General features: G+C 35.7%; 1 protein-coding gene across 1 annotated transcript in view; it reads left to right on the forward strand.

The window, feature by feature from the left end:
• The window catches only part of amon (prohormone processing protease amontillado), a 133,956-nt gene that overhangs the window by 65,543 nt on the left and 51,737 nt on the right, over nucleotides 1–16,676 (forward strand). Inside the window, exons 5-6 of the mRNA XM_033478077.2 lie at nucleotides 1,553–1,629; nucleotides 13,838–14,102. Coding sequence (XP_033333968.1) covers nucleotides 1,553–1,629; nucleotides 13,838–14,102 — 342 coding nt within the window. The remainder of the gene's footprint in view (nucleotides 1–1,552; nucleotides 1,630–13,837; nucleotides 14,103–16,676) is intronic.

The following is a 16,676-nucleotide window of genomic DNA, read 5'->3' on the forward strand; positions in this document are numbered from 1 at the left end:
CAAATATTTACTGATTATTTATATAGTTCAAATAACAATAGTTTAGATGAATCGAAAGTGATATAACGATGTTTGAAAATCGTCTTAAAGTGCATAAAATATTGGCACATTATTTCTCAGTTCAAATAATAATAGTTTAATAAATTGAAAGTGATGTAACGATGTTTAAAAAGCTTCTTAAAATGCACAAAATATTTGCAAATGGTTTACCGATACAAATCATAATAGTTTAATAAATTGAAAGTGATGTAACGATGTTTAAAAATCTTCTCAAAATGCACAAAATATTTGCAAATGGTTTATCGGTACAAATAATAATAGTTTAATAAATTGAAATTGATGTAACGATGTTTAAAAATCTTCTCAAACTGCACAAAATATTTATTGATTATTTCTCAGTTCAATTGAAAGTGATGAAACGATGTTTAAAAATCTTCTTAGAACGCACAAAATATTTACTGATTATTTATATAGTTCAAATAATAATAGTTTAGATGAATCGAAAGTGATATAAAGATGTTTCAAAATCGTCTTAAAATGCACAAAATATTGGTAAATCATTTATCAGTACAAATAATAATAGTATAATAAATTGAAAGTGATGTAACGATGTTTAAAAAGCTTCTTAAAATGCACAAGATATTTGCAAATGGTTTATCGGTACAAATAATAATAGTTTCGATAAATTGAAACTGATAATGTTGGTGTTTTAATACCATCTTAAAATATACAAAGTATTTACAAATTATTGCTATAAACATTCGGCAAACATAGCTTGTACTCTTCGAAACTAGTCCACAGAATAGTAAAAAAATATTATCGTGAATCAGAAAACCCAATTTTGAAGCAGGATAATTAAGTTAGCACGTAAAACAGAATATCCTTTAAAAATATTGAATATTGCAATAGAGTTTCGCAGAAGTCATACGCCAGAGCGCGAACGGAGCTCGATAAGTATAAATCTCGGTGATCATGAATGCGGCAGGGAACGTCCCATTATGATTATCATCATTATGTATTAATTAAACGGGCGAAATACCCTTTAAATTGCAGAACATAATATACACAGTGGTTTAATCCGAAAGTTCGTAGAAGAAACGTTTTACAGAAGAAAAAGGAAGCCGTCGAATGCCTCGAGATAATGTTCCTTAACAGTACTTTTTCCAATTAGCGGCAAGTAAAATCGAGTGATGAAGGGAAACCGGAGAAAAAGCTGACTCCCGGTAGAGAGAGCAAGATTAATGGCCGCCGTTATCAGCGGGCCGGGACGAATTTATAGCCGGTTGAAATTAATAAACGCGAATTTTACAGCGCAAACTATGTCGCCGGTTGGTATCCGTGGCCAATTAGTCGGCGTTGAGAAGTCCTTGTTACTTTTCCGCGAGATTTATTCGGCCGCCTCGTTATCCGAGCGATCCCATTGAATAATTCCGCGCGGAGGCTGTCGGCTCGATGATCGGTTGTTATTAATAGCTGCGTTCTAATTCTCGCATCTTTTATCCGAAGAACGGGAAGACGATAATAACTGACGGGACCGCTTGTTTTGTTTCAGAATGCCAAGGCTTCCTACGACTTCAGCAGTAATGATCCTTATCCGTATCCGAGATACACCGATGACTGGTTCAATAGGTGAGCAAGGGTTATTGAAAACGGACTGCGGATTTCATGACGAAAACGAATAGCTTGAACGCGGAACGGTGAAAACGTACGAAGAATTTAAAAATACATTTTGCATTACTTTCAACTGAACAAAGTAATGGAAAATAGAAAGAAACGACTGTGAAGCTTCTGTAGCTTGTAAATAACGCAGGCAATTTTTATTTCGCATTAAAATCCGCAGTCTAGTTGTTAATGATATATACAGTGTCCCAAAATTATGGGAAATAATAAAATATTCCCATATATATATATTATGGGAAATAATAAATAATTCCGGGAAATGAGGGACTTCTGAGCTTATTTGAAGAAACTTCTTCCTTAGCGAAAATGCAATTCGCAGCTTTGTTTACGAGTTATTAACGAAAAACACTGACCAATTAGAGGCCAGCTCGGTTGGCGCAAGGCGACCGAGCCAATGACCGGACGAAGTTCAGTTCCGCTAATTGGCTCGGCCGCCTTCTGCCAGCTGATCTCGCCTCTCATTGGTCACTGTTTTTCGTTAATAACTCGTAAACAAAACGGCAGATTACATTTGAGCTAAGGAAAAAGTTACTTCAAATGTCCTCCGGAATGCCATATTTCTCAGAGGTACCATAATTTTAAGACAGCCAGCATATACAGATATATATATTAGATATTACAATATAATAGATATTCTTTATATAATTTAGGTTTTTATAATACAGTTTTTTTTAATGTAATTTCTTTAAATCTATTTCTTTATCATCCAGATCTTTCTAATGTAATTTTTCACACAAAATCTAGTCCTTTAAAATCTATTTCTTTATAATCTAGTTTTTTATAATGTAATTATTTAAAATCTAATTCTTTAAAATCTAGTTTTTTATAATTCAGTTCTTTATTATGTAATTTCTTTAAATCTATTTCTTTATAATCCAGATATTTCTAATCTAACTTTTTACACAAAATCTAGTCCTATAAAATCTATTTCTTCATAATCTGGTTTCTTATAATGTAATTATTTAAAATCTAATTCTTTATAATCTAGTTTTTTATAATCCAATTCTTTATAATTTAGTTCCTTTATAATGTAATTTCTTTAAATCTATTTCTTTATAATCCAGATATTTCTAATCTAATTTTTTACACAAAATCTAGTCCTATAAAATCTATTTTTTCATAATCTGGTTTCTTATAATGTAATTATTTAAAATCTAATTCTTTATAATCTAGTTTTTTATAATCCAGTTCTTTATAATGTAATTTCTTTAAATCTATTTCTTTATAAACTAGTTTTTTATAATGTCATTTTTTCAGATCTAATTCTTTATAATCTAGTTTTTTATAATCCAGTTCTTTATTATCTAGTTCATTATAATCCAGTTCTTTATTATCTAGTTCTTTACAATCTAGTCCTTCATAATTCAGTTCTTTATAATGTACATATATAGTTTGTTGATAATTACGTCACACTCTGGGAGGAAGAATTAAGTGACAAGAAAATATCGACTGATCCAACGATGCGGTTAAAAGAATAAATTCACCCTTTTCTTCGATGAAGTCGCATACTTTTCTTAGCGTGATCAGTGGACCGGATCTGATTAAAGAAATTATTGATCACAAGCGAAAATAATAGGAGTGATTTGAAAATATAGTATGATTTGAAATGTACTGTGATTTTTTTTAACCGATAGTAATTAATTCATTTTCGTTTGTATTGCGCATCGGTACGTTTTCAGAGAGAATGCTCTACGGAGAATTCGTCTCCGTAAAAAAGGATACACAATGCCATTTCAAACGGCGGTGCATTTATATAGCGAAACGCATCGGCGCATCTGCGAATACAGGCAATGTATGGGAAACCCAATATGCATACCTCATTCGATATTTTCTCTGTAGTTTCGTCTCCAAAATATTTATACTCTCGCCAAGAATTTCGAACCACCTGTCGCATCTCAGCGACGTTGCTTCTCAAAACAAATTGGACCAACTTCTATCGTCTTTAGAATATAATGTTTTTAGAAAGAAGCTATTGCAATTCATTCTGAGATTCTAGTTCTCTACGATTTAGTGCTTTATAATGTAGTTTGTTCATAGTCTAGTTCTTTATAATTTACTTCTTTATTTTTTTTTATATAGTTCTTACAGTGTAGTGTTTTATATAATTCAGTTGTTAAAAATTTATTTTTTTATAGTCTAGTTTTGTATATAATATACTTTTTTACAATCTATTTCTTTATAATCTAGTTTTTTATATAATTCTGTTCTTTATAATGTAATTTTTTACAATCTACTTCTTTATAAATCAGTTGTTTAAAATCAATTTCTTCATAATCTAGTTCTTTATAATGCACCTCTTTATAATTCATTTCTTTCCCAATAAGCACTGGACGTCTCAAAGATGTCCATTTCACGTCCAAATTGGATGTCCTTTTAACATATGAAATAAGATGTCTTAAAGCCGTCTATTTTAGGGCGTGCGACTTTCAGACCTGGAATGGACATAAAATGGACGTCATTAAGACGTCCAGTGCATATTGGGTAATACGTACTTTATATTTTTATCTGCTTCTCTGCTCTAGTTAATACACTTCTAATTAAAGACTAACTGTACAAGTAAAGTAAAAGTTGATTTCGGATAAGAAAGTATATTGCTTCTTTGTGCATATCAATTACATATAGTACATCATATTAAAATTATCAGAGTTGAAACCAAATTATTCTATTACTAATTAACAAGTCGAGACTGTAAATTTAATTTCTTAAAATGAATGAATACTAAAAATGAATAATACAATTTTTGTTTGTATCAATTCTAATTGCTAAATCACTTTATCCTTACCGTTTCTCGTTGTTAAATAATTTTATTTTATCATCATCTGAAAGTTTCGAAAGTTCCGAAAGTTCCACAAAAGTTTTGAAAGTTTCAAAAGTTCCGTAACATCCGGAAGTTCCGATTGTTGTTATTGTTCTTATTATTCTTGTTGTGCACGTTCTTTTCGTTATTGCGAATATCGTACAATTTTAATTTCAGTTCTAATTTTCATTTCCATTTTAATTTTAATTTCACATCTGCTTTCTTAATAAAGTTTTTTTTGTTTTTAGTACCATTACATGTCTATTGCTAATTTATTAAGAGTTATTTTCTTAAAACTCACTCCTACATGTAATCCCTATTCCAACAATTTCCTACAAATGGTGTGCAAACGGCCTATGAATGGTCTGCGAACGGTCTACGAACGGACTGCGGACGGCCTACTCTTAGACGTCCTAAAAACGTCCGTAAGGCGTCCTGATTTGTAACACAGGACGTTTCTAGGTCGTTCGTAAGCTGTTCGTAAGCCGTTCGTCGATCGTTCATAGACATTCGGGACGTCTTTAAGACGTCTTTAAGACGTCTTTGTGCTGTCTGGCTTATAATCTATTTTTTGACAATGTAGTATTTTAAAATCTGTTTCTTTATAATTTAGTCATGTATAATATAATTTTGTACAATCTAATTCTTTATAATATAATTTTGTACCATCTAATTCTTTATAATATAATTTTGTACAATCTAATTCTTTATAATATAATTTTGTACAATCTAATTTTTTATAATATAATTTTGTACAATATAATTCTTTATAATATAATTTTGTACAATCTAATTTTTTATAATATAATTTTGTACAATATAATTCTTTATAATATAATTTTGTACAATCTAATTCTTTATAATATAATTTTGTACAATCTAATTCTTTATAATATAATTTTGTACCATCTAATTCTTTATAATATAATTTTGTACAATCTAATTCTTTATAATATAATTTTGTACAATATAATTCTTTATAATATAATTTTGTACAATCTAATTCTTTATAATATAATTTTATACCATCTAGTTCTTTATAATATAATTTTGTACAATCTAATTCTTTATAATATAATTTTGTACAATCTAATTTTTTATAATATAATTTTGTACAATATAATTCTTTATAATATAATTTTGTACAATCTAATTCTTTATAATATAATTTTGTACCATCTAGTTCTTCTTTATAATCTAGTTCTTTATAATTCAATCCTTCCATAATGAACTACAATATCCGATAATTACCTAAATCTATCGACTCAGAAAGTAATTTTCTGTTTCCATCGATCCGCGAACTCTGAACTGTTGTTTCCAAGCGCACAGCTCGTTCGAACTACATGACTTGTAAGACCAGAATACACGGACTTCTAAGAACCACAACAATCTGCTAGGCACGCTATCTTGGTAGAAATAATCTACCTTCTGGACCCGGGAAACCGTATCTCATAGACGAAGGTCGTCGCGATCGTTTAATCAACGATACTCGGATAGTAATTAGCGTCATCGTTGCTTCAGTGATTACCCGGCGGCAACGTGAGAGAATAAGAACCCTCGCCGGCATAAAGCTTCTCGCTGCGGCAAAGAGAACATTCTTTTTTTTCATAATTCATTAAGGGTAACGTCGTCATTAAAGGAAACCGAGGGGTAACGTTCGAAGCGACTGAAAAGGTTTCTTCTCGACAATGGGAATCGACATTCCACCGGGAAACCTTTATTCACCGCCTTCAATGAAAAATGATGGCCTTATGGCACTGGAGAAGTAGAACATGTTGGCTTTATTTGTGAATCGCGGATCTCTGCGCAAATATCAATTTTGATGAATTACTTTGGGCATTTGATTGATGACGATTATTACATTTAGTTGAAACTAAGTACTAGCAATTTTTCATATAAAATGTTGAAGATAGATATTTTTGTAGCATTTTTTACGCTGAATCGAATTCTATAGAAATTAATTATCTAACTGCCATTCTTTTTATTGAAAGAAATTATTTCATTGTGGAAAAATTGTCCGATTGAATATAGAAGCTTTTTCAGTGTCATGTGCACAAACCGCAGGAATGATTTCAGCTTGAAAACTACATTTTTGTTCGAGTTATTTGAATTTAATTTTAACATTAATTGACTGCGATATAACTGCATACATTGACACGGAATAAAAGTTCGTAGCTGCAGTCTCCTTTCGTGAAGGTGTCCAAAAATTTTAACAATTTATAGATAAAATTAGATGAACGAGTTAGACTGAATAAATTTATAATAAACTGTAAAATTATATGAGATTTTAAATAAATTAAAAAAATTATATATTGATTTATAATAAAATTTAAATATAAATTTCTATGAAATTATAGAAAAATATAGGATTTGCATGAAATGATGTAGAAATATAGAATTTGTATAAAATTTTGTAAAAATAATAAAATAAATAATAAAATTTGTAAGAAAATTTATTGTAAAATTAAATTTACTTATAAATTTGTAATAAATTCTGGAATTACGTAATTAATTCGTAAACAAAAATTTAAGTATACATTTATCTGAAGTTATATAAAAATATAATGTTTGTAAATAAATTTGAAAGAGAATTAAAAAATAAAAATTCATGAATATTATAAAATTTTACGTAAATTTGCGGGGTGTTCATAGTTCGTATTTCTTAAACAAATTAGAACTCGTTGAAAAAGAATTCAGCTGCGCCCAATTTCGAGTGGCCTGCGCCATGTTCGAGTTCGAATGCAGTCCCTGACTCAGTGAATCGATTTAAATAGTAAAGTCTCGGAGAGAATTGTGGGAGGAAAGTTACCCCGTCGATCCGACAGAAATATTTCCGAGTATTACGTTCGTAATAATGTTTCTGAGTCAAGAATGCGATTCTTCGGAACGAGTAACGGGTAACGAGCTTACGTCACGCTCCAGAGCAATTTCCGCGCGCTTACGCCACTGACAAGCACGTCTTCATCGGACGTACAGGAAAAAAAGACTTCTGTCGTTTCCCATCGCTTCGATTCCGCCTTCGGAAACTTCGATCATCATCCTCAAAGGGTGCGTCGCAATCTGCGAACTCGACCCCTTTCAAACGAAATTTTTAATATCTTTCAAGGCTCGCTTTCACTGGTCCCTCTACCTGGCTCTTCTACATTTTATAATAAAAGAGTCGCCGGTCCATTATTGACCCACGAATCCTGGAAGATTTCATTAATATCCCAATCTTAATGAGGTCATATTTTTTGTTAGCTTAAAAAATTCATTCGAAGCAATTCGTTAATAATTAAAAGTCGTTCATGAATGTCGCAATTATTAGAATTTTTTCTAATGTAACGGTTTCAAATTTTTCAATCTACAGAGAACATGCTGATAATATTTTTATTCGAAAGTATTTATTGCACCGAAAATTATGGAAATTTAACTAGAGTACTCTACGAAGAACATACAATCCATTGCAACCGCGAACAAGATTGATTTCAATAAATAATCTGAGATAGAAAAATGTCAAATTTTGTGGATTTTATTTGTCAGTTTACATAAAACAAAGAAATAATTTATTTATCAATAAATCATCATCAATCTATAACAGGAACACACAAACAATCCACTGCAGCTACAAACGAAATCAAACCGAAATGGAAAAATTACAAGCATGTTTAATCATCGGGGCGTAGTCATCATTTAATCCAGAACGCTCGCGAAACAAAATTTTAATTAACATATCCACAGAGAAATATATACCGCTGTTTGTCTTCGAACCAGATTTCTGCCACGAATTCGAAGCTAATTGCTTCTCGCGTCTTTGTAAATAGTCAAACTAATCGTAATAATAAATAATATCGTAATAATAACAAAATAATGAATAAAAATCGCCTCGGCAAATAAACAAACCAACCGGCGATCTTTGAACCAGGGCGGAACGAGTCCGAGAGAGAAAACAAACGCGAAATTGATTATTACGCTTTCCGGACGGTCGTTCACGTGGAATCCGTTAATCCGTGATATTGCACGGCCGACCTCGGACTCGGCAGCCTTATTTACTTAGCGGGAAAAAGTCGGCGATTTCGAAAGACGATGCTCGACGTATAAGACGACCGTTGTGCTTTTTACGAGATCCATTCTTGATTTTATTGGCGCAATCGGAACCCCGTAGTAAACGGCCCGCAATGACGGCATTGACTAGCGTAATGAAAGAAACGAACGATAAAGGAACGAACCATAAACTCGGTGCAACTCGTAGAATGACGTTGATCCCGATTCTTTGACGCGAGAGCAGAAATTCAGGATTCATTACCGTATTTTGTGAACTTGGTATGCCACCTAGGTGTACATTCGGTCTAGGGATTGGGGCGTGGTCTTAGATACGGTGGCGAGTTTGGGCGGAGCTTTGAGGATGGTAGGAAATTTGGGCGAGACTATGGAAACGCTAGGAAATTTGAGAAGGACGTTAAGAGTGCTGGAGAGTTGAAGCGAGAAAAAAGCCTCAGAAATGCTGAACGTATGAGGCGGAGCTTTACAAAAAGCTAGGCAATGTGGGTGGAGTCTTAAAAACGCTAGGAAATTGGAGCGGAGCCATGGGAAATGCTGAGGGATTTTGACGTAGTGTTAGATGCGCTGTAGAACTGTGGCTGAACTTCGGAAGACGCTAAGAAATTTTGGCGTGAATTCAGAAACATTAGATAATTGGGCGGAAGCATTGGAAACACTGAGGAATTTTGGCATGTGGGCGGAGTCTTAGAAACACTAGGAAATTGGAGCGGAGCCATGAGAAATGCTGAGGGATTTTGACGTAGTGTTAGATGCGCTGTAGAACTGTGGCTGAACTTCGGAAGACGCTAAGAAATTTTGGCGTGAATTCAGAAACATTAGATAATTGGGCGGAAGCATTGGAAACACTGAGGAATTTTGGCATGTGGGCGGAGTCTTAGAGACACTAGGAAATTAGGGCGGAGCCACAGGAAACGCTGAGGACTTTTGATGCGCTGTTAGTTGCGCTGTAGAACTGTGGCTGAGCTTCAAAAGACGCTAAGAAATTTGGGCGTGAACTCAGAAGCACTAGGAAATTGGGCGGAACCATTGGAAACACTGAGGAATTTCAGCATGTGGGTGGAGTCTTGGAAACACTAGGAAATTGGAGCGGAGCCATGGGAAATGCTGAGGAATTTTGACGTGGTGTTAAATGCGCTGTATAACTATGGTTAAGCTTTGAAAGATGCTAAGAAATTTGGGCGTGAAATCAGAAACACTAGGGAATTGGGCGGAACCATTGGAAACACTGAGGAATTTTAGCATATGGGTGGAGTCTTGGAAACACTAGGAAATTGGAGCGGATCCATGGGAAATGCTGAGGAATTTTGACGGGGTGTTAGATGCGCTGTATAACTATGGTTGAGCTTTGGAAGATGCTAAGAAATTTGGGCGTAAACTCAGAAACACTAGGGAATTGGGCGGAACCATTGGAAACACTGAGGAATTTTGGCATGTGGGCGGAGTCTTGGAAACACTAGGAAATTGGGGACGAGCTACAGGAAACGCTGAGGAATTTTGGCGTGGCGTTAGATGTGCGCAAGAATTGTGGCTGATCTTCGGACGACATGATGAAATTTGGGCGTGACCTTCGAAATGTCAGGTACAGTAATTTCTCCCAGAAATGTTCGGAATTGAAACCAGCAGAACTGAGAATACTCAGTCGCTTTTCGTCGGATCTGGCGGCTCGTTTTTATAGAAAGGCAGTCGGCAAAATGACTTAACTCTTATTTCTAATTTGTTTTCACTATTCGAAGGCAATCCGGAGGCCACGTGACACGATTCGATGGTCACGTACCTGGTACCTATCACGTACCTTGTAGCTCCGCGGTTTTTCTTACCTGACTCACACCCTAACAGACCATTTTGTGTCGTCTTCCGGGAATTCGCGTCGCGTGCCGCATCACACGCTTGACCGACTCTGTCGACCCTTAGTATCGACGTAGCAATAAATTACATAGGCGTGGGACTAGCACAGGGAAATGTCCAGCAATCGGAAATTTGGCATTTCCGGGAGAAATTACTGTAGTTGGGGAGTGGGGTCTCAGGAAACGCTAGAGAATGTAGGCGTGGCTTTACATAGGCTTGGAAATTAAGATAAAATTAAGATAAAATTAAGATAAAATTAAGATAAAATATATTAAAATAAAAAAAATTAAGATATTAAATACTTCCGAATTTTGGCGAAGTCTAGTGAATACTAGGAACTTTGGACGGGACTATAGAAGTGCTATGAAATCGAGACGATGCTTTAGGAATGTTAGGGTTTCAGAGTGGAACCTCAGCAACGCTAATGATATAGGGCGGAGCCTTCCAAAGAACTACCCAATTTGGGCGGAGCCTTATGAACTCTAGAAAATGGTAGAGCTTTAGAAAAGGCCATGGAATTTGGGCGTGATCTTGTACGTGCACGGAGCGGAGTCTAAGAAACAGCTACGGAAATTGGGCGTGGTCTCCTATACGCTAAATAATCGCGGCGGAGCCTAAGAGAAACCGCTGCGGAAATTGGGCGTGGCCTTACATGCGCTGAGGAATTGGAGTGGAGGAACGCAGTGGAATTTGGGCGGGGCTTTGGATACGTTAGGAAATTGGGGCGGAGCCACAGAGATTTAAGGAAATTTTTCAAACCAATAATAATTTGACTACTTTCGTCACACAAAAATTGCAACTCGCTTTTAGACTGCAGATTTTATGCATCTGTAATCAAAATTATTATTATTATTATTATAAAATGTTTATATTATAATAAAAATAATTGCAACACTAATTATCATCCTAATAAAATAATTGTATCTCATAATTAATGCTGACAGTTTCATTTTTAAATTGATTCGGTAAATTTGTCTGTTACATTGATAATTTCGCGTTCCATCGCACCTGTTGCGATAGTATACAATCGTTTGGAAATGCGAAATGCATGTTTCCTTTACGTAAGCATGCGTCGAACTCGTAGAAGAAGCAGAAGCACATTGAATTCATAAATATGCAGAAAAATGGCGGAAAGTTTTTCTTCGTGTAAAACGTACGCGGCATGGATTTTCAACATTATTTACTACACGGAGAAGATTTGCGTGGAAAATGAGTGCGAATAAATTCATGAGCATGCGGATGACTGACAGAAAGTAATAAAGAGAAGGATAAGCAGGAGATATTTTCTGCGGAAAAAACATTACGGACGAACGGAATTCAACGTTCCATAAAATTGCTAAAGTACGAACAGCGAATATGTAATTTCGGTTAATTAAATTACTTTGCTTCGAGGAAAATGTGAGAATTTTATTAAAGCTTGTTAATGAGATCAAATTAGGGCAATTAGGATTCCACTTGGGTACTCGTTGATCAATTACAGGATCGTTTGAATCAGCCTAAATCTCGGCCTTTAGGTCATTAACATACACGTTCTTTTGGACAGTGCTTTCATGAATTTTCAACATTTTCTCCGACATTTCCAAGGTTCCTACACCCGATAAAGAGGATAATTATCATTCTCTGGGCTTTGTGCCTCGCAGAAGCTCCCTCAAGTGACTCCGCCTAGCAAATTTCTCCTTGTACGTTGCTCTCGGTATTTCGTTGTTAGAGGAGAAAAGCTCATAGTTGTAATTTTCCGACGTTGAGCCTCTGCCGGAGGAATTCCGTGTATTCGTCCGGAGAATGCTCCCGGTACAGTCGCGATCGTTTCTGTTTCACCGACCGATTATATCTTCGAACAATTTAATTTTAAACAATTATCGCTGGACAATCCAGATCCGACGAAAGGCCGACGCAGATTATGCGACACTTATCGTCTGCGCGAAATTATTTCTTGAGTAATGTTTATCACGCGATAATTTCCCGCGCGTTGCGAAGAACTCGAGGAGGGACGGCCTCGCCTGTAATTAATCGTCACAGTTTCCTCGTGTAATTACTCTTTAATCGCGGCTGATTAATTCCCACGATAAACCATCGCGTCCCTTTTCGGCGAGCCACGCGATGATTAAGTGACTACGTCGCCCTGCCTCGCTGTCATCACGTTCCTCGGGAGCCTAGAATTCCTCGGAGTCCTTGCGGGTAGCTACGTGGACCCCGGATCGAAGCTGGCAATGAATACTAAACAAAATAACTAAGACGAAAGCTCGGGAGATACCATTCAAAATGCAATTCCAGGTACAAAAATATAAAATACGATGCAAAGTACAAATACGTAGAATATAATGCAATGTACAAATATACAAGGTGTCCCATAATTATGTTAACACCTGGAAAAGGGTGATTCCTGAAGTTATTTGAAGTAACTTTTTCCTTAGCGAAAATGCAATCCGCGGCTTTGTTTACGAGTTATTAACGAAAAACAGTGACCAATGAGAGGCGAGATCAACTGGCGCGAGGCGGCCGTGTCAACGAGCGGTCGAAGCTCAGTTCCGCTGATTGGCTCGGTCGCCTAGCGCTAGGCGAGCTCGCCTCTCATTGGTCACCGTTTTTCGTTAATAACTCGTAAACAAAGCCGCGGATTGCATTTTCGCTAAGGAAAAAGTTACTTCAAATCACCTCAGCTAACCTCAGGAACACCCTTTTCCAGGTGTTAACATAATTATGGGACACCCTGTATAAAACACGATGTAAAATACAAATACGTAAAATACAATGCAAAGTACAAATATGTATAATGCAATGCAAAGTACAGATATGTAAAATATTATTTTAAAGCACGAAATAATTAAGTGATTATGGTGTTCGGATTCGTTAGAAATCCTTGTAAGTAGCCATAAGGATCGCAGGTCGAAATTCGAAACCACAAATCAAAATGAAATTCGAGATATAATACAAAAACATAAAACACAACGGAACATTCTCAAATACGTGGAATACAATTTCGAAACACAAAATAATTAAGCGATTGTGGTCTTCAGTTTCGTTGAGAATTCCTGCATACTAGCCATGCGGACCTTGAAAAAAAAACTAAACAAAATAACTAAAGTGAAATTCGAAGAACACAATTTAAAAGGCAACTCGTGGTACAGAAACATAAAATACAACGTAACATGCAAATATATAAAACACAATTTTAAAATATAAAATAAAATGCAGTAAAATAAGTTAAAATACAATTTTTATCCGTAACTAACTGAATAAATAAATAAATAAATATCCAACAATTAACATTCTTTTCAAATAAAAAGTGACTTTGACGTACAAAACTTCTTTTTGAAAACTGCAAAAAGAATCGATCCGTGGGTCGAGAAATTCACTGGTAAAGCTATCAAATTTTTAAGGAAAGAAAACGGAGGATCTCCCTTGTGGTGAGGAGAGAGGTTTCACGGATGATTTCTTAAAAAATGAACCAGAGATTATGTTTTCTGTCTACAGCCATGGGACCAGGTGCGCGGGCGAGGTGGCAGCAGCCCGGGACAACGGCGTGTGCGGCGTGGGCGTCGCGTACGACTCGAAAGTGGCCGGCATCCGAATGCTGGATCAGCCTTACATGACCGACTTGATCGAGGCGAACAGCATGGGACACGAACCTGACCTCATCGACATTTATAGCGCCTCGTGGGGACCGACGGACGACGGGAAGACCGTCGACGGTCCAAGGAACGCGACCATGAGGGCGATCGTGCGCGGAGTTAACGAGGTACGTATCTCGGTGTCACGTTCTCCTTACCCTCCGACTACCCTACCACCCTGCCTAACGCATCTCCTTACCGTCCTTCGTTCAGGTCGACGTTAAGGGTCACGATTAACCCTGAGGTCGTTGCCCTTGACTATCATGGGCTTCCTTCGCGACCAACGGTTACGTCCCTCCAATTAATGCTGAATCTGCCAGTGTCGATTTCTAGAATTTTGTTCAGGGAAACCGGTTGGTCTAGAAATATTAGACTTCGTGGACGGATTCGGCAATCTTTAGAGAGTGCAGAAATATTTTTTTTATATAGAAATATGCAGTATTAGTATTAGTTATTTTATAAGTTCCGTTGGAGCTTATGTACGCAATGTAAACTGTGATTATGAGAATTGAGGTTTTCTTTCTAGCGAGACTAGCAGATCTATAAATTTGTAACTTTATGGGTTGATTTGCCAATATTTAGAAAATGTAAAAACATTTTTTTCATTCTGAAATATGCCGTATTGTTATTAATTATTTTATACTTTCTGTTAGAGTTCATTTACGCAACCGAAACTGTCATTGCGGGAATTGAGGAATTTTTTTTAGCAAAACTAGTAGACCAACAAATTGTAAACTTTGTGCGTTGATTTGTTAATCTTTCAAGAACGTAAAGAGTATTTTTTTCTTTGAAAATACATAATAGTAACAATTTTATATTCTCTTCTAGAGTTCGTGTACATGATCAAGTCTGTAGATTTCATTGTGCACAATGCGAAAGGGAATTTTTTCTAGCGAGCCCAGTAGATCTACATATTCTAAACTTTGTGGGTCGATTTGCCAATCTTTGGAGAACGTAAAAACATTTTTCTCACGCGGAAATATGTAGTGTCGCTATTAATTATTTTATACTTCCCGCTAGAGTTCATTTACGCAATCGAACCAGTCATCCTGCAATTGCAAATTAAACCTCTTGCTGTCGTGATGTATAGAGTGTCATTGGGAATTTTTGCCAACGAAACCGATGGACAGACAAATTTCAAACTATGCGAGAAGATCTACCAATCCACCTGGAATCTGTTCAAAATCTTTGCATCCAAAAATATCGATCACGTTCAAAGTTATCTACTTCGAGCTACAGCGCCGTACGCGTCGCTTCGCAATATTCGAGTAAAATCATTCTCGCCACTGTCTAACAAAAAAAGATTCGTGGGTTACTGGAGACAGCACCGGCCCATCCGTTACCTTGCGGAACAAGGTGACACCGTATTTTGCGAAGCCTCGTTCGTTTCAATTTCGAGACACGTCCTCGAAAAGCCCGAGAACGCTCCAAATAACAGTTTCCGCGCGCGCAGTTGGCTTCCACGACGATTTTTCCACCGTGTTCCCTGGGACCTTCGTTCTCTCCGCTCCGATCAGCATTCCGGTGCTACGCGACGTTTACATTTCCCACGTGCGAACTACTTCTGGACATTTTTATTCGGTCAGGTCCCTTCGCTGCGCCCCGCTTTCCATTTAGAGATGAAGCGCGAGCACGAGTTTCTCCGCGTTTGCTCTTGTAATTTTCCGGCGTGCTTCTTCGATGCCGTCTGACAGCTACCGTGAAAATTCTTCTGGACGCGAACGGTCACGTTTTGTTAGACCCACGGCCCGGAAGAATGAGACATTCGAGTGCACACTAATCGAGAACGGGCTGCGAATCTTTCCGCGGAGTTTCGAAAGGTCGCCATCCAGAAGCGGAAGAAATGGAACTGGAACAATGTGATTCTCCTTAACGATGTTTTACCATCACCATCTTTTTTTTCTATTTCACTTATCTCTTATATTTAAGTCTTTTTTGTTTCAAGTTTTTCTATTTTACCCGTACTTGCACGACTGCTACGTTATTATTGCTTTCTCGCTTGTCTCGTTAATAAATAAAATTATTATTAATATTAATATTATTATTAGTATTATTATTATTTTTACCGTAGAGAAATGTTCGTTACTCTGTTGCCCCTTGATTGGTTGCATTTCCTATAAATATTGAATCATCCGTACTCTAATAATCGGATTACACTCTACTGAACTTTGACCTTTAGCAACGGATAATCCGTTTTCTTTTATTATCTTTTATTCCATGCAATTATTCACCGGACAGTCAGACAGTCGCATCGTGGATCCTGATGCGAAATAGTAATCTTTTTATTCGAGTGATCTTTGGAATAAATTCATGAAATAAAATTTTATTCGTATAATATTTCGAATAAACTCTTGGAATAAAATTTTATTCGTATAATATTTCGAATAAACTCTTGAAATAAAATTTTATTCGTATAATATTTCGAATAAACTCTTGAAATAAAATTTTATTCGTATAATATTTCGAATAAACTCTTGAAATAAAATTTTATTCGTATAATATTTCGAATAAACTCTTGAAATAAAATTTTATTCGTATAATATTTCGAATAAACTCTTGAAATAAAATTTTATTCGTATAATATTTCGAATAAACTCTAGGAATAAAATTTTATTCGTACAATATTTCGAAGAAACTCTAGGAATAAAATTTTATTCGTATAATATTTCGAATAAACTCTTCAAATAAAATTTTATTCGTAT

This window comes from Megalopta genalis, chromosome 13 (assembly GCF_051020955.1).
Source record: "Megalopta genalis isolate 19385.01 chromosome 13, iyMegGena1_principal, whole genome shotgun sequence".
Taxonomy (NCBI): domain Eukaryota; kingdom Metazoa; phylum Arthropoda; class Insecta; order Hymenoptera; family Halictidae; genus Megalopta; species Megalopta genalis.